We start from the raw sequence: 19,539 nt of genomic DNA on the forward strand, positions 1-19,539 counted from the left end.
CTTAATGATTCTCGGAATCACACTTTTGAGAAACAAAAATATTAAGTAATTAATTAAGCTGATAGGGCACTAAATTAGTAGTCGTACGTGACAAGTCACTAGGTGATTGGAGTGGAAAATTCGAGTAACTCATAATTGCTTCAAAGCAATTCAATACCAAATTCCTTTTCAGTAAAACAAAGAGATGAAAGCAAAAGGGTGATCTCACCACCATCAATGTTTTGGCCCACGCCCAACTGATCAATAAACATGTCCCAGACCCAAATCCGCCGGAATCGTGTTTCTTCTTTGACCTATCATCATTTTGAATTTTCACAAGAAAAATCCTGAACCAAACAATAATATTTGGGTTGTAGCGAGATTTTTAGCTTTCCACGTGAAAATTTTGAAAGTGAAAATTTTGAAAGTGATGTTCGATGGCTATTGATGAGTGCTTGTTGATGATAATTTATTGGTAAGTTTGTTCGGAGAGTAGTTGATTGTGCAACACTGATTTTCTTCATCTCAGTAAATTTTAATTTCTCTAATTATTATGGCCTATAGTAGTAATGCCATAATGGTTAATAAGAAAAAACAGCTGTCTATAATTCGTAAAAAAATGTTGAGCACATAGGATTCTTATTGAGTAATAATATTTTATTCCCTTACATTGTTTGACCAGCCTCCACTTTTCAAAAATTGTCTCACAACTGTTCTTACTTTTTAATTTATCTTATTACTTTCCAAAATTACTCTTATTGAAAATAAAAATTACTATTTTTATTAATTTTATTCTCTCTCTTCCCCAATCTCTCTCTTTCTAGGATAACCAATAACCTTACTATGAACGTTCATAGCAACGAACAAGTACATAATTATCACAACCACTACCGCCACCTATTTTCTTTACCATCAATCCATCACCTCCGCCAACATATGATGAGTTTTAATATTGGATTTTTGTAAAATTTTATGAACAAGGTGTTTGGTTTCATTGTTATCGATAACATTAGTTTTGCTTTGCATGATTATTTAATTTTTTTTCAATTTTAATTTAAAATTTGATAGGAGTCAATACTTGATTCAAATTGTGAATCAACTAAGAGATACAAAAGATGAGAAGTTTTATTCTATTGAGAGCTTGAGAGTGAAGATAATATATTTCTTAATTATTTTTTTATTTTGTAACAAGTATAATTTCAAATAAATACTATTAATTGAAAAGTGGAGGCTGATAAAATAAATTGAGAGTGCTAAAATATCACCACTCTTTCTTATTTTATTAATATCTTATAAGAGACTCGAACAATAGGCCTTTTAAAAAAGAGTAGTCACATTTAACTCCCCCAATTTATCTCACTAACCATCACTTTTCACTAAATCCTTGTTGTTTCCAAAATTAACTTCTAATAAAAACTTTAAAAAATAAATATTATTTTCTCCTCATCTGCGCGCGTACACTCAAAATCTATAACCCATGTGGCTAATTGTATGGGCTCGTAGGGACAATTTTCTGGAATTTAATGGGGCTGATTGTGTAATTTGATTGGGTCAACCTGGGCTGGCTATTTAGCCTGGGCTTTAATCCATAACAAATCCAAAATTTCCACTACTAAATAAACAAAGCCCGTCAGTGTTGATATTTATTAAAGAAAAAGGCTGTCGGCATCCTTCAAATTTTCTCATAAAACTCTTTTTTAATTGAAATTACTTAAATAATAAAAGTAATTTTACCAAGTAATATTTACTCTTACAAAAACACTTATTAAGTAATTTCTGTAATAAATAACCAAAGACATTATTCACTAGATTATTAGGTAATTTTACCAATAATTTTAATTTTAATTTCATAAAATTCTGAAGGGGTGCCATAAAGGTTACAAAGGGGGTTGTTAAAAGCAAGCTCTACTCTTTATTGAACTGTCTAGACCACTTCTGGTTTGCTTTCAGTAATCCGATAAAATTGCATTCGTTATCAATGATGCTAGCACTCAAATAATCGCTTTGCCACCTGTTTGTTCATTATTGTTTCAAGTTGTCAATCATCCCACTTGCTGCATCATCAGTCTAAAAGATAATGATCAATTCCTCAGATTACAACATTAATACAATTGTCAAAATATCGATGAATTTTGATATTGAATCCTCTCTGGTTTGAACATTGTGCGTGTGAACTGAGTAGCAAAGTCGTCAATGCCGTGTTTCCTCAAAAATCATTCCTTTTGACATAATGTGACCAAAGCACATATTCTTAGGACATATAAAAAATAATAATAATAATAAAAATAGAGAAGTTTTGTATGTTTAAAGCATATTTCATTAGATGTAAATATGTAGAATCGCTTATTCTCCTTTCCATTTTAAGAAATTCGTAGTGACTGGGATATGCGTTTCTTTTTTCTTTTATTTTAATTTATTAGGTATTACTTTAATTAAGTCTTAAGCTTTTTAGCCATCTAAAGCATTTACTAAATTATAAAATAAAATAAAACAACCGCATTCAGCTTTCTAGTTGATTCTGCAATGCCTTCCGTCTTTCATTGATCCGTTTCAAGTTATTCTCTTCTCCACCAAGTAAAGAATCCAAATCTAGTGTTTCAAGCACTTTTTACTTTATTCTCTTTGAATTGTTTATGAAGCTGCCGGTTTTGATTACAGGTTTATGAGTTATTAAAATCCTCAAAACTTTATAATTAAAATTTGCTTTTGTCACCGCCCCCAGGTAAAAAGCAACTTTAGGATAATGTAGCTACACATGTAAGGTCCTGTGCTATCGAATTCGAATGCATATATAAACAACAACATGGCAGAGCTTTCCCTATTCCCATTTCCAGCATCTTCTGCTTAATTAAAGATAAATACGACAGCACTCAGGTTGATCAAGTCATAGCTTCAGCTGAATCAATTTGATCGAAAAATGGCAAAGTCATCGGAGACAGAAAATAATCAACCACCAGCAGGTTTAATTGAATTGATTACCTCTAATTCAAGAGAAGCTTCTGTCTCTTCTTCATCCTTTTGATGTGTTATCGTGATCTTCGTTTCTTGTTTACAGGGTATCCAACTGAAAATCCTCCTGCCGGTAAGGGAAAGAAGAAGTGTTTGTCTCAAACGAAGAAGAAAGGAGACCGCGGCTTCATAGAAGGATGGTAAGTGATCAACAACAATACTTATGCAAGAGAAAATGAAACATGGTTAGATTAAAGAACATCTATTTTGTGCACTCTTTGAAATTTATTGATATTCATTCATACAAGAATTGCTTCACCATATGATCGACCAAATATATATAAACACACACACACACACACACGACAAAACTCTAATAGTGTAATCTGTGTAAACTGTGCAGCCTCTTTGCTCTTTGCTGCTGTTGGCTCTGTGAAGCTTGCTTCTAAAGGATGACCCCGAATATATAGCTTGAGTTTGTATACTACTTGTTCACTTGTTTTCCTCTGTGTTTAATTTGATCATATTGTTGTAATAAACTATTACCACGTATTGTGTGTAAACCTTTCAATCAAACATTACTCAGGATTTTTGTTTGTGCTTCATATAAATCTATATTCATAACGTTTGTAATCAAAGCCAGGTTTTTCTCCTGTTAATGCGAACATCAGACAACTTATAAATTCAAAATGCTACAACAAACAACCATATGATCCACCAAATGTTTGCAGGGCAGTAAATACTACTGGAAATGAACACTTTCTATGAAGGGGTTTCTTCTATTTTTCATGCGTCTTCATTATTGTCAATAACTGCTTCAATTTCTTAAAAAAAGATTGTATTCTGTGTAATTTAAAAAAGGGGCAAAAAAATGCATTCATACTCAATACTAACAACCTTTATTGTTTAATGCGGCTTTTGATCACACATCCAAATTTTCTCCAAGTGGAGTAATTGTTGATTGTTCTACAAATGTCCTCTTGTAAATAAACCATTGAAGACATATGAAAGACTTATGGATAGAATTTTCTTTTAACTTCCCAGTTACAGAAATCAAAACCATAATTGTCTACACATCATCATCCTTACTCCATTTTTAACAATTTTCCTCACAAAACAGATTACTCGCTTGCTCAACTTTCTTCAAAAACTCTCCCATATATAGTGGAATTGTAGTTCTCAGCAGAATTTAGAAGAGAGATAGAACCAAAAGCGAAGTGCAAGACAAGGGAAGAAGGGATAAAGGAGAGCAAATGACTCGTCCATAATTGGATTCAACCAAAATTCAGAGCCTTCCCAATTTGAGCTTTCATCTAAGCATCTTTTCCAACTCTAAACTTATGGTGCATTTAATAAACAAGAATCAGGATAGGCTAGAATTGCAATGAGTTGGAATCGAAATAGAAATTGAAATCAAAATAAATTGTTGAACTGTAAGAATCAGAATCGGAATGAGTTAGATTGTTACAAATTACTAAAAAATCCTTAATTAACTACTATCATAATTATTATTATTAATTATTATTGCTAATAATAATATTATTATCATTATTAACATTAATATATTAATCAATTATAATACTTTTATAGTAGCAACAATAGTAGTAATAATATTAATAAATTTTAATGTGTTTACTTTATCTTGAAATCAAAATGTGATTATTACAAGTTACTATAATAACCTTAGTTGATTATTATCATTATTTTTGTAATAATTGTGATTATTATTATTCAAAATAATTATTGTCAATAATAATAATAAATAATGAAAGACCATTTGTAAATATTATAAAATTTTTGAAAGGACAAAAATGCCAAAAAAATAAAAACTAATTGAGGCAGTTTGAAAATTATGAAAATTCAATGGGGGAATGGGAACTTGATTCCCTACCCTCCATAGGAATTAAGTTCCCATTCTTCAATCCCAAATTTATGTGGACCCCACATGTTTAGTCTTCATTCCTCTTTTTACTTAAACAATTAAACATCATTAATCATTATGAAAATGTTTAAAGCAAGAGAAATAAATGGATCTGCTTTGGAACGCGGTTGGTTGCTTTTAATTGGTACGTGGTGTTGTTCTACCTGATCAATGCAGAGACTAGTCTGCCTTAGGGACCAGATCTGACTTAGAACAGATCAATATCCCGCATGTTCTGGTTTCCAGCCGATATATCTTTGTTTTACCAAATATTGATTAGATTCTTTAAGCAAGCCTAGCAACAACATACATCTAAAGGCTCATAGACAGTACTAAATCTGGATCCCAGAAATAGCACTTTGAATGGATGGAGGGAGAAAAGAAAGATACAACTGAGGATAGAGATCTGGTCTCGTTGCCTCAGAGGAACGTAGCAATTGTATGGCAGATCTAATACCGATCAGTCTGCAGATCATGCATAAAAATTTAAATGACTGAAAGTAAAATACTTTAAAATAAATTGCGAAAATTAAACATACAGAACTTTAAAATTACAAACTTTAAAAGGAATTACAAATCTTACATTTGATTCTTTTGATCTTGATGCTTTAAAGGAAAATATAAGAAAAGAAATGGGAAATTAATCTGAAGACAAGGAACTAGTCTAAAAACAGAAAAATTTCCTTGGTGCCTTCGGATTCCTGATTCCCAAAGAGAAAGAGAGAGAGAAGATAGATAATGGTCTCAAAAAATTCTAAGGAGTCTAAGTCTTTCTCCCGATTTAAATACATAGAAAGAGCTTTTAGAACTGTAGCGAGTCTGTACATTCTCCACTGTAGCGAAACAGTAGCTTTATAAGCAAGAATGTACATAAGGATACGGTTCGGGTGAAGAGACATGTGCGCTCTCACTTGTTTCCAGGGGACCACCCGAAAATACATAAAGTAAATACAAAAAAAATAATTACTTTTTTTTTTGAATTCCAACGATAATTATTTACAATGCTTTATCGGAGAGAAAATTCCAAAACAGTCGTCTTCATTTTCATCTTCAAGAGAAATAAATGGCTCTTCATCATCTTCAGAGGAGTCTGCTACTGAGGATTTTGATCTTGACGTGGGTAACTGCTCCATAACTTTGAAATATTCTTCTTCAGTTTTAGCGCTGGCCAAAAGAGATTGGGCTTTAGATTTTTGGGTAAGAAAGGTTTGTTGGGCTTTGGAATTTTTACTGGTCGGGGGTAGGAAGCCTTTGGAACAAAGCCAATGTCTGATGAGGGTATCAGTTAATTTGGTTTGTTCGTCAAATTTTAACCACAACTTTACTTTGAATGTTCTTTGTATAAGGAGTTGGGTTTCTTGAGTATGGAATCTGAAATTTCACATCCATACCCATGGAAGAAAGAAATTTGTACAGAAACAAAGAAATGGTGGAAACCTTTTCTCGGATTCAGAAGAGACATAGTGGGCTTTGAAGAGGTTTAAACAATGGATGGCATTGGAAGTTAGAATTTGTGGTATTAGGCCAAAATAGTTCCACTATTGCTGGAACCAGTTTGGGAGGCTTTGGACAGTTATTTTTGAATTGAAAAAAAATAACCATGAATGAGATTTCTTTGGATTTTGTATGAAAAATGTGTTAAACCAGACTTGTTGATAATCCCAATAGGAATAGGTCAAGCAATGTGGTAATCGCATTTGAAAATTTGGAGGGAAGGTTTTGAATTTGTGGAGTTGATCACCCCACTGGTTTGAGCTCAAGACTTTTAAGATAGTAGCCGGAGAGTAGACTGGCTCAGAGTGGGTTTCACTGAGAAAGAAATGTTTGAATTTTACATACTCAGTGGCTTCTAAAATGCTTTGGTAATAAGACCGGGGTTTTGTTAAATCACATGGTTTAAAAAACCAGCCTTTAGGGAAAAACTTTGAAATAGCTTGAAAAGGATCAGTATGGTAAAAACCATCTTCCATTGATAAAATGTTTTGGAAATAGGTTTTATCAAACCAATCAGAAGTTTTCTTTGAAAGTGTTGACTGGGAAAGAACAATTTGAGAGGATGAGTTTTCACCAGAAACAACTACATTTTGAGAAGAGGATTTTGAAATTTCTTTAGAAACAGATTTTTCAACATCTTCTTTAGGAGAAATTTGGCTTTGAGAAAAACTTTGTAAGGCGAGCATAAGCTCAGGGAATTTAGAAATAGATCTCATTCATTCATTTACCTGCTCATGAGAGATGAGGGCTTTAGATTTGGATTCTTCATCTTCAATCATGTCAATCCAGGATTTAATTGGCATGGCTGATGAGAGTAGTTTTTCTTTAGGAGGCGAGGATTGGGAGTCTTTAGGAGGAGTCTGGGAAACAGGATCTTTGAGAATCCCTTTTTCTTTGTCTTTTTTTTTTTTTTGCGGCATTATCTGTTTTGAAGAAATTCCCTAGTTAGAAAATCAGGGATAGAATTTGTATCACCTTTAATAAATTTAATGTCAAAGTCAAAAACACTTAAAATAGCTTGTCATCGTGCAAAAATCTATTTTGATGCAATGTTTTGAACATCTTTTTCTAAAACATGTTTTGTAACTTTGCAATCAATTTTAAGTAAAAATTTCTAGTTTAACAAATCACTTTGAAATTTAGAAATGCACAAGACAATAGAAAGGATTTTTTTTTTAATGGTAGAATAATTTTTCTGGCATTCATTCCAATGTGCAGAAACATATTGCACTATCTGCTCTTTATTATCATCTTTTTGTTTTAATATGCCTCCATAACCTAAATCTGATGCATCAGTTTCAACAATTTTAGGTAATGCAGGATTTGCAAGAAATAAACATGGAATGTTTTTTACAGAATTTTTTATTAATCTAACAGCTTTAGGATGTTCATCTGTCCATGCAACATGATTCTTTTTTAACCGATCATGTAATGGTTTAGGCATCTTATTGATGTTCGGGCAGAAATTAAGAATATAATATAAGCTACTAAGAAACCTCTGCAATTGAGTTTTATCAAGAATTTTATCAGGAAATTTATCAGCGAATGCAATAGATCTTTCAATTAGGGTAATTGTTCCTTTACAAATATAATGACCAAGGAACCGGACTTTTGTTTGAAACAGTGAGACTTTAGAACTAGAAATGACTAAACCAGCCTTCCTAGTGGCAAGATAGAAAGTTTTTAAATGTTTGAAATGTTGATCAATTGTTTGAGAAAAAATCAACACATCATCAATATAGACAATGCAAAACTCAGAAAAAGGATTATATATATCATTCATGATTCTTTGAAATTCTGAATGTGCATTTTTTAAGCCAAATGGCATAACAGTCCACTCATACTGTCCGAAAGGAACAATAAAAACAATTTTGTAACGGTCTTTAGGATGAATTTGAATTTACCAAAAACCAGATTTCATATCAAACTTTGAAAAGATGAAAGCAGAACATAGTTTTTGGAGCAAATATTTTTTATTAGGTATAGGATACCTAATCCATTTTAATGCTTTATTTAAGGGTTTGTAATTTATTACAAGTCTTGGTGTTCCTCTTTCGATTTTAGAATTTCTGTTTACATAAAAAGCGGCACAAGACCATGGGGATCTGAATTTTACAATGAGTCCTTTAGTTTCTAAATCTTTTATCTCATTTTTACAGTGTTGTTCCAATTCCATGTTCATTTGGATTGGACGAGCTTTAGTGGGTATTTGTTTTTCATCAAAAGAGTTTTCATATGGCAGATCAACAAAATATTGTTTTATGTTCCAAAAAGCAGAAGGTAAATCTGCACATATTTCTTTTTCAACGAGGTTTTTAAAATCATTGATTTTTCTTTGGATAAAATCATTTTTTAACTGGTTCTCAATTCTTTGTAGACTTAAATCCTTTTTTAAACAAAACAAGTTATTTTGTTTGGATTTAAGTATGACATTGATTTGGTTATGATAAACAGAACAAGCTTTGACAATATTTAAGTTTCTTATTTTAGGTTTCTTTATAAAAGGGAAAACAAGTCATTATCCCATATAATTGACAGTATATAGGATAATGAGATTTATAAATGGAGTTCTCAAAATGACAGTATGCTGTATATCATTTGTAAGAAGAAAAGAAGTTCTAAATTCAAACCCATTGTTATGCACAGAGGCATCAACTTTTGATTTAATTTTTAGTTTTGAATTATTGGCGGTAGAAAATCTTTCTTTAGTCTTCTCATGAAATTTTTTTGGAACAATATCTTCTTTAATGCAATTTAAATCAACACCAGTGTCAAAAATGGCAATAGTATCGATTTCAAAATCTTTGGAAAAAATCAAAGTAATTTTAATTAAGTACTTTTTTGTGGTGATTTGTTTTAAAACAAATAGAAAATCATCGGGTACAGATTCAATGTTTTCAAGATTTTGTTCATTATCACCATCGGATTCAACTTCTTTGTCAGAATTTTCTTCCAACTGTTTTTGTAAGAGAAGTTAAATAGTGTCAGAATCATTCTTTTGTTTTTCTTTTAATTCTTTAATCTCAAGTTTGATTTCTTTGATTTCTTTCTGAAGATCTTGGATATTTGGAATTGTTTTCTTTGTCTTCTTTTTACCCAAAATTTCAGTGAGGTCATAAGAATTCTTTTTAACAATTGGAACTTTAGAAGTTTTAGCTTTGTTAGAAACTAGAGTTTTTAAAAGCTTATCAAGATATTCCTTTTGAAGATTTGGATTAGAAATATGCTTTATAAGTTCGAGAAAAATCTCTTGGTCTTTGGTTAGAACATTGATTTTCTTTAAATAGGATTCTGAATTAGAATCATCATCACTGAAAATAGAAGTATCTGAGTCAATTAACTCATCAACTTGGAGAGGTTCACTATCTCCCGACATGAAAGACTCAGAGTCAGAAGACTCTATGAGAAGAGACGCTACTTTAAAGATGTGATAGGATCGAAGGAAGGATGTTAGGAGAGGGGCTCGCCTACAATTAGCGCAGGAAGGATGTTAGGAGAAGTTCACTTACACACAGAAAACAATTTTACATTTCTTTCTTAGTGAAACTCACTCTGAGCCAGCCTACTCTACGGCTACTATCTTAAAAGTCTTGAGCCCAAATCAGTGGGGTGATCAACTCCACAAATTCAAAACCTTCCCTCTAAATTTTCAAATGCGATTACCACATTGCCTGACCTATTCCTATTGGGATTATCAACAAGCCTGGTTTAACACATTTTTCATACAAAATCCAAAAAAATCTCATTCATGGTTATTTTTCTTCAATTAAAAAATAACTGTCCAAAGCCTCCCAAACTGGTTCCAGCAATAGTGGAACTATTTTGGCCCAATACCACAAATTCTAACTCTCAATGCCACCCATTGTTTAAACCTCTTCAAAGCCCACTATGTCCCTTCTGAATCCGAGAAAAGGTTTCCACCATTTCTTTGTTTCTGTACAAATTTCTTTCTTCCATGGGTATGGATGTGGAATTTCAAATTCCAAACTCAAGAAACCCAACTCCTTATACAAAGAACCTTCAAAGTAAAATGGTGGTCAAAATTTGACGAACAAACAAAATTAACGGATACCCTCATCATACATTAGCTTTGTTCCAAAGGCTTCCTGCCCCCAACCATTAAAAATGCCAAAGCCCAACAAACATTTCTTACCCAAAAATCTAAAGCCCAATCTCTTTTGGCCAGCGCCAAAACTGAAGAAGAATATTTCAAAGTTATGGAGCAGCTACTCACGTCAAAATCAAAATCCTCAGTAGCAGACTCCTCTGAAGATGATGAAGAAGATGAAGAGCCATTTATTTTTCTTGGAGATGAAAAAGAAGACAGTTGTTTTAGAATTTTCTCTCCGATAAAGCATTGTAAATAATTATCGTTTGAATTAAAAAAAAGAATAATTATTTTTTCTGTATTTACTTTATGTATTTTCGGGTGGTCCCCTGGACACAAGTGAGAGCGCACATGTCTCTTCACCCGAACCGTATCCGTATGTACATTCTTGATTACAAAGCTACAGTTTCGCTACAGTGGAGAAGCTACAGTTTCGCTACAGTGGAGAAGCTACAGACTCGCTACAGTTCTAAAAGCTCTTTCTATGTATTTAAATCGGGAGGAAGACTTAGACTCCTCAGAATTTTTTGAGAGCATTATCTATCTTCTCTCTCTCTCTCTCTTTGGGAATTAGGAATCCAAAGACACCAAGGAAATTTTTCTGTTTTCAAACTAGTTCCTTGTCTTCAGATTAATTTCTCATTTCTTTTCTTATATTTTCCTTTAAAGCATCAAGATCAAAAGAATCAAATGTAAAATTTATAATTCCTTTTAAAGTTTGTAATTTTAAAGTTCTGTATGTTTAATTTCCGCAATTATTTTAAAGCATTTTACTTTCAATCATTTAAATTTTTATGCATGATCTGCAGACTGATCGGTATCAGATCTGCCATACAATTGCTACGTTCCTCTGAGGCAACGAGACCAAATCTCTATCCTCAGTTGTATCTTTCTTTTCTCCCTCCATCTATTCAGAGTGCTATTTCTGGGATCCAAATTTAGTACTGTCTATGAGCCTTTAGATGTATGTTGTTGCTAGGCTTGCTTAAAGAATCTAATCAATATTTGGTAAAGCAAAGGTATATCGACTGGAAACCAGAACATGCGGGATATTGATCTGTTTTAAGTCAGATTTGGTCCCTAAGGCAGACTAGTCTCTGCATTGATCAGGTAGAACAACGCCACGTACCAATTAAAAGCAACCAACCGCGTTCCAAAGCAGATCCATTTATTTCTCTTGCTTTAAACATTTTCATTTACAGATTATCTTTTGTATTAACATCCTTCCTTCGATCCTATTTCCTTCTGGTATCAGAGCCAAGAGAAAGTGTATGTGATATAATTGTACGTCTTAAGTGGTCTTCCATGTCAGGAGATAGTGAACCACTCCAAGTTGAGCCTCGGGGGTAAGCGATGAGAATGGTGTAGACGTTAAAAGTCTTGAGCCCTAATCCTACAAGTAAACACACCCTTAAAAAGGAAACCCTAGCCTAATACAGAAGCTACATAAATATAGAATTGCCATGAACAAACTCTAGAGTTTTTTATAAATAAACATTAGACACAATCCATAAGGAAATCAAATGCTCGACTTTCCTTCCTTTTTTCCTTTTCATAAAATCCCCCCTCTTTGTCTAAAACGATAAAGCAATGTAATGTGAATTAACTGAATTACACCCTTAAGCATTAGACAATTTCTAATTACATATAAGCCACGCACCCATAACCTGCTGCAATAGACCTACTTTGAAGATTTATATGATGATTTGATCTTGAATCAACCAATTTCAACTCCTGAAAAGCTTTCCTTATACCACAAAATTGAAATAAAACAGAACTATATCACTCCTGCAAAACTAATTTCCAGATACAAACACCTCTTATGGCTAATAACAATGAGGTGCTCACATTCCATGCAAGCAATATAAGAAATTCTCAAACAGACATGGAATTCTGATTTGATTTTCCTGATTATTTGTACTGATGAACCTAAAGACAACATTGAATATTAGCAATAACTTTAATACACTTTTATTACTTTATTTTTCATACTGCACAAGTTGAATGTATTATTTGGCACATGGCAGTGATCTTAGAAAACTTTATTATCAATAATTTTCATATCTTGTCATATCTCATTTTAATGTACTGCCATAATCTTAGGGCTAAAGAAATTCACTGTGAATTTGACAGAAAGAAAACAAAGAATACACACTTTAATCGGACAAGATACAAAAATAAAACTAACCAATATGGGGTACGTCTTAGATGGTATCTGATAAAGGGAAGAGCTTCTCCAGCATGTTATTGGAGAGGATTCTGTTGGGATCCAACTCCTTTCGGGCTTTATTATAAGAATCCACTGGAAAACGCTTTCTTAGCCTTGCTTGGAGTGCTGCAAGTTCTTCTTTGTCCTTTGGAACCTGGATAGAATTTACCAGTGGCTTAAATATGAAAAAAGTGATAACAATAATAATAATAATAATAATAATAATAATAGAAAATGTTGTAGGTAAAGAATCATAAAAGAATTAGTTAACAAGCTGAATTCGGCATACAAAAAAGATACTATTTATTAGAATGTCAACGTATGACCCCAAGAAATTTTAATTATTATTTTTTAAGAAACATGAATAGAATTTAGAAAATTGGCGTATAATTCCATGGGCATCTGAAAATTCAAGAAATTCATTGTGGATTGAATAATGAAACAAACTTTTAATCTCATTCCAAACCATAAGTGATCACTTAATTTGTTTCAAAGGTCAAGTTTGTGAAAGAGAAGCTAAAAGAGCAGATCATAAAAGATGTAGACAGTACCTCAATCTTAGCCCAATGCTCATAAGCAGAATATTGATCCCACAACTGCTTTTGAGACAGATGCCTGTAGTTGAAGAATTCGTCCGTTATTTCCTTTCTCTGACGAGCGTCCATGGTAGGAAGGTACATAATAATGCCAACCTGAAATGGAATCAAAACATAGTTCAACACAAGCAATCCAAACAACTCACAACATTTTCCATAGATCACCAATCATAACCCACAACTAAACCATTATGCACATACAAGCACTCAAACTAATAGCTAAAAATAGTAACAGCGACTGGGGGCTGTAAAATGCAGAATAAGTGTGTTGATAATGGTTAAGGAATTGAATTTGAGGCCATTTCTTCCCTGCGGATCAGCAGTCCCCTAAGAATACCCTTAGTTTTACACTCATTAATATCCATTGGATTTGGGGTGAATCAATTGATCAGATTTATTGAAATTAAATATTCAATAATATTTTATATTTTTTCTCTTTGTGTGGACCCATCCCAAATCTTTCTCCTCCTATATTTTTTCTCTCCTTCTGCACATGCTCTCTCTCTCCTTCTCTCTTCTCTTTTTGCTTTTCAATCCCGGACTTTCATTTGTTTTTTTTTTTTTTTTTGCTCAGCCACAAAAATTTCTTTACTCTCTCCAAATTCATCTCACAATTCTTTGTAAAAATTTCTGAAAGAATAGAAGATTTGGTATATTGTCATATTTTTACAATTGACTTTTATAATTGCTTTTTTTATTTCCCCCAGTTAATTTTGGCTAACTTTTCTAATTCGTAAATTATTTTCCTTCTATATTTTCATCTTTCATACACTGTTTATTTTTCATTCTATTAAAATCATTATGTTGTCTCAGTATTGTTACTTTCTTTCATAAAATTCAATGAACTGTTTGACACATTGTAGGGAAACAATGGTGAAGTTGAAAAAAACCATGAACAATTAGAGGCACCATATGTGGGGATGCTTTTTGAATTGTTAGAGAAGACTAGAAACTACTATGAAGATTACAGTAGACAGGAGGGGTTTTGGATACGAACTTGATCTTCTTCCAAGAATAGTGTGGGTTGTAATGAGGTGACTAGTGAACAGTTTAAATGGGTTTTGGTAGTCTGGTAAAATCTTTTTACCAATTAGATCTAGAGACAAGATTTGAAGTAAAAAACATATACAGAATAAAAATTAACAGGGAATAACAGAAAATATTACCCATGAGAATATGTCATCCTGGACTGAGCTATAAGCAGGGCTCATGACGCTCTGACTTCGTGCTGTCCAGCGCTGTTCTATAGGAGCAGGTGCAGGTATATCTTCCTTCTCAATCAGCTGCTTTAGCTCTTCTGTATACTCAAGATCTTTCATGCTCAGCTTGGCAAGGGTTCCAGAAGGAAAGCAAGTTTCTGATACCCACTGTTGCCCACCACAATCAAAGCCCAAAATTTCATCAGCCCATCCCACTCTGTATCCCTCTGACTTCCTCCAGAACTCAGCCTCAGCTTGATTAACCTTTATGACATGCTCTTTGTTAAGAGGATCGAGTGCAAGAAGTTTATCTCTTAACTCTGTAAATGAAAGTTCATTTATGTCTGGTTCAGTGCCGTCAGGAGATTTAGCTGTCATTACATCAGCCCTGCAAGTAACTAAAACAAGCATTTAAAGTGACTGAAACAAATAAGCAAACACAACAATGGTGCTGTCATTACATCAGCCCTGCAAGTAGCTAAAACGAGCATTTAGAGTGACTGAAACAAATAAATGAACACAACAATGGTAACACTTCCGTGATATGAGGTAAGGCTTTAATTTTTTGAGGGTCAGCAGTTAACGGTCTTTATTTTGCAAAAGGGAACAACAATGACAAGTGGATTTAATAAATAAAAGATGAAAAAAAATTATGTTGATCATAAAAGTGGTTAACAAAGATGCAATTGGACAAACTAGGATCAGAAACAATCAAAATAGAGAGCAAATGCAAACTGGAACTTATAGTAAATAGCTACCATTAGGCTTAGAATATGGAGATATGTGCGTCCAATGGCCTACATTGACTTCATCAATTCGGTTACCAGAATTCTGAAGAATTAGACAACACCACGTACGTTTTGTTATTAGTCTAGCCACACGTGCTTGTTTATGTCTAAAAATAATTTATTGAAGCAACATAAAACTAATAATGTCAAAATTACTTTTTACATTCTTAAAGATTTTATCATTTTAATGTTACCCACTTACATTCTTGCACAATGGGTGGAATTTTTGACCAACTAATAATTCAATAGAATGTCAGGCAAGCAGTTCCTGACTGAATTAGGGCCTCAAATATACCCCTAAGACAACAAATTATAACAAATATAAAGTAAAGAACAAAGGAAAAAGGAAACAGAATGCAAATGTGAAACCATTCGTGTTCGCAATGTTGACAACCTTGATTTTTCCACTATGCAAGAAAAGTTTTAAAATACTTAGAAGCTAATACCTTGCTTTACTCTCATAAAGGCATTAATGCCAAGTTATATGGGATAAAAGAAAAGGAAAGCCTTATTAAAATTAGTTAAACAAAGAAAGAATAACTTATTTGTGCGATCTCATGTGTGTGCTTGTGGTGTTTGTGCATGAAAGAGAGAGAGAGAGAGATGTTCAGCTCATCCAAGCATTTCTAGGGCCCAAAAAATTATTAGTATCACTAGTTACCTATCCTTGTGCCCAAATTTGTAGAAGCAAAATGTATACCAAAGGTAACAACCATACCTGTACTTTTTAAGAGATTCCCTGTAGAGGTCTCGAAGATGCTGTAGAGCTTCGTCTTTAGTATATTTGGGCTTGAATTTTAGTGGACCTTTCCATTTTGAAACAGGGTTGCATGTCACAACTACAACTGTGTCAGTATAAGGAATATGAAGGTACTTTACATGCTTATTCTCAGACAGTAATTTCCTGCAAGTAGAAACAGAGAAAATTTTAGTATTTGAGACACAAAAAGATCCACCATCTTTTGTTATTTCATTACACACTACGCTATGATAAAAACAATAGTCACTTCTGTCTCAATCTCATCCCAAAGATATAAATAGTTATGCATCACATCTGAAATAAATTGCATGCAGTGCATAACCACTAAAAGAAGATTCAGTTTACAATACACAGGCAAAATTCTTATTTATATAATAATGTAAAATCTATAATTTCTTCTACATAGAGTTCATAGCATACAAGAAATAATGAAACATGATGAAAGCAAATGCACCAAAATTTTCCAAAATAATTCACAACAAAATAACATTGGGAGGGACTCAATGAGTTGTAGGCTAATGATCTACTTGAAGATTGGATTAATATTTTGGGACAACCAAGGATCTTAGATTTGCTCAAAATAAAATATAAATGGAACAAATAATTACTTGTGGTTTTTCTTGATTTCTTTTATGTTTGAGACAGTTGTGTGCTCTACAAGCTCTTGTCTCTCGACACACTGAAGGGTGACTTCAGCAACCACTCCAAGACCCCCAAGACCACAACGCGCTAGATAAAAGAGGTCCGGATCTTTCTCTTTGGAAACCTCTATTGTTCCCTTTGCAGGAGTGACCAATTTCATGCTGATGACTTGCTCATCAACAGGAGGCAATTTTGCACCTGTACCATGTGCACCAACCTAACAACCAATAGACAGAAAATAATAATCAGAGGATAAAAAAAATAAATAAAATAAAACACTGGCTCACATCATATAATCGATAATTCTCAGCTCAATGTGGAGTTTTGTTTCTTTTCCTTTAAAAACAGAAATGGCAAGTATCATATCCAGTTTTGTGCTGCTCTTGAAGCTTTCTAGATACTCCAACTGTTCCAAATTCCAAAGGAAAAAGTGAAAACGATTCTTTTAAGTCTCTTTTTAGTATCAAGGTGTTCAGCCTTAAAAGCTACAGCTACTATAAAATAGAACCAAATTTAATTTTGTTGAAATAGGAGATTCAAAAGGATTTTTATGTCAACATAAATTCATCTTAGCTCGAAATGTCAACATAAATTCATCTTAGCTTTCAAGCTTTGCCTTAAAAGCCACAGCTGCTGAGTCTAAGCTTAGTGCTTCACCCGTACTCGACAGCTCGTGATTCCATAGGAAAGCAGAGAAAGCTTATGCAATTTATAGCTTATAAATAAATAAAATAAAATAAATAAAAGACACCCAAGAAAAGGAAAATAACCTGAACAATGCCACCAATTTGTTGCTCTCGAATAGAAGCAAAGTTCTGAAGGGTAAGGCCATATTGTTTAATCTCATCGACCAAACCCTGAACTCTAATACCAGCCTGCACTCTCACTCTCTTCATCTCCTTATCAACTTCCAAAACCTTATCCAAGAGCGCCAGATTCACCATCCCAGCGCGGGCGAGCCCAATGCCATTGGGGGACAGCCCGGAACCGACGGGCCGGATCCTGGCCCGCTTCTCATTGGCTTCCTTAACTAACTTCTCAAGCTCCTCAACGCTCTCGGGCTGATGGAAGTTCCGAGTCTGCACCTCGTGGGTCCCGCTCCAGTTGGACACAGTGTGGAGGTCTTCGGGTAACGGGGCATAACGGAAGATCTGGGCCTTCTTGTGCTTGGCGTCTTCGGAGAATGGGAAGGAATAGTATGTGGCGGCGCCGCAGAATACGAGGAGAGCAGTGTAGCCCAAATACTTACGGATTTCAGCATCAGACGGTGATGGTGATGGTGATGGTGATGGTGATGCAGATGGTGTTGATGAGAGCGTACGGATTGAAGGTAATGGGTGGTGTTTCAATGGGACCGATTTGTTGAAGAGGAGGCGGTGATGAAGGGATTGGAGAGTGCGTCTGATGGAGAGAGCTCTCTGCATCTTTTTAACTGTTCAGTGGCTCAGAGGGCCTTGGGTTTCTGTTTTGTGATGCCGCTCTTTTATTGATTTTTCAACCAGGAATTTGTCCCCAAAGTAGGGTATTTATGTACATAGACCCTCGTACTTACAAAATTCCTCATATACCCTTTTTTATATGCAATTACCTAATTACCCTAAATTAAATTCTAATCCTTAAAAATTCAAGATAGTTGAGCACGCACCGCCTCTTCTTCACGACGCTGCTGCTGCTGCTTCACTTCTTCTGCTGCTACTAATTCTAGCACCACCAATCCGATACTTTCTACCGAAAATTCGCGGAATAAAGGGGTGATTTACTACATCTACACTTGATTTTTACTGTATAAAGAGAATTTATGGTTTATAATTGTTCGGGTTATAGGCTTTAGGATTTTAAAAAGTACCCTAAACTGTTCTACTGATTTTAAGAAATATTTACAGTAATAGAGGATTGAGTGCTCATTTAACTATGTGAATTTTCATGGTTTAACAAAAATATTGGAAGAAATTATTTGATTACATGATAAAAAGGTCAATATGTTTAAAATGTGCGTTTGGTACATTGTATTATAATATATTATATTATATTATTTTAATATATTTATATTGTATTATATTAATATTGTATTATAATAATATTATACAACGTTGTGTTATATTGTATTGTATTAATTTTTAATTATAATATGTTCGGTATTATACTATATTGTATTAATTTTTTGTGATTAATTTAAATTATATATTTAGAAAATAATATTTATTATTACTTAGAAAAATACTAAATATAGATACCTTAAATTTTAAAAATAATATTTGCTTTGAAATTTAACAGTATGTTAAAAAATATCACAATTCTACATAAAGATTGAAGCTCATGGCCTTAAATTTTCGGCAACATAATATTTATTTTTCAGAATTTTTAAATACGTAACATGTGAAATATCAAAGCAAATAATTTAATCAAATAATCTTTAAATAATATAACAACATAAATAAATAGTTAAAACCTATAAGTTAGTTTAAAAGTCATCTTAAGATGATAGAATAAAAGTTTCACAAAATAATAAAGTGATACAATAGCTATACTATATTCACTAACAAATAAATTGTGCTAAATAATCCAAGTAAGAGTTTTGTAGCATAGGTAATAATATTTTATACGATTATTTATATTACTATTAATTTTTCATTAATATTATTCAAATATATTTACATTTAATATTTATTATTAGTTATATTAAATTGTTAAATAATAATAAATTTTTATATATTAATTGCTATAATATAATTAAATAATGTAATATTATGCTATATTTTTATTTTTATAAATTATTTAAGTATTTATTATTAGTTATATTAACTTATTAAATATTAATCAATTTTATATATTAATTATTATAATATAATTAAATAATACATTATTTAGTTACATTTTTAATATAATATTATTGA

The 19,539-nt window shown here is 32.8% G+C and overlaps 1 protein-coding gene across 4 annotated transcripts; it reads right to left on the bottom strand.

The window, feature by feature from the left end:
- Nucleotides 1–2,569: 2,569 nt before the first annotated feature.
- On the bottom strand, nt 2,570–18,145 carry LOC102611546 (L-galactono-1,4-lactone dehydrogenase, mitochondrial). Of its 4 annotated transcripts, none has more exons than XM_025092638.2 (7): nt 17,416–18,145; nt 16,612–16,862; nt 15,962–16,147; nt 14,423–14,843; nt 13,212–13,352; nt 12,640–12,814; nt 2,570–3,148 (listed from the first exon to the last, which is right to left on the bottom strand). In XM_025092638.2, exons 1-6 carry the CDS (start codon nt 18,067–18,069, stop codon nt 12,656–12,658), a joined length of 1,812 nt encoding a protein of 603 aa, XP_024948406.2. In that variant the 5' UTR covers nt 18,070–18,145; the 3' UTR covers nt 2,570–3,148; nt 12,640–12,655. The 4 variants fall into 4 exon arrangements, with proteins under 4 accessions (XP_024948406.2, XP_052289401.1, XP_052289400.1 ...); XM_052433441.1 differs by having other exon boundaries at nt 2,570–11,838; XM_052433440.1 differs by having other exon boundaries at nt 2,570–11,844.
- Nucleotides 18,146–19,539: the final 1,394 nt, after the last annotated feature.

Source organism: Citrus sinensis, chromosome 9 (assembly GCF_022201045.2).
Source record: "Citrus sinensis cultivar Valencia sweet orange chromosome 9, DVS_A1.0, whole genome shotgun sequence".
Classification (NCBI taxonomy): domain Eukaryota; kingdom Viridiplantae; phylum Streptophyta; class Magnoliopsida; order Sapindales; family Rutaceae; genus Citrus; species Citrus sinensis.

Bases quoted from the DNA above. Each gene is read 5' to 3' on its own strand.
- LOC102611546 (XM_025092638.2), bottom strand. From the start codon at position 18,069: ATGCAGAGAGCTCTCTCCATCAGACGCACTCTCCAATCCCTTCATCAC. The intron at 16,148-16,611 runs GTAATTATTTGT...TTCTACTTGCAG, and splicing joins GAAATCAAGAAAAACCACAA to GAAATTACTGTCTGAGAATA. The intron at 12,815-13,211 runs GTACTGTCTACA...AATTCTATCCAG, and splicing joins AGCATTGGGCTAAGATTGAG to GTTCCAAAGGACAAAGAAGA.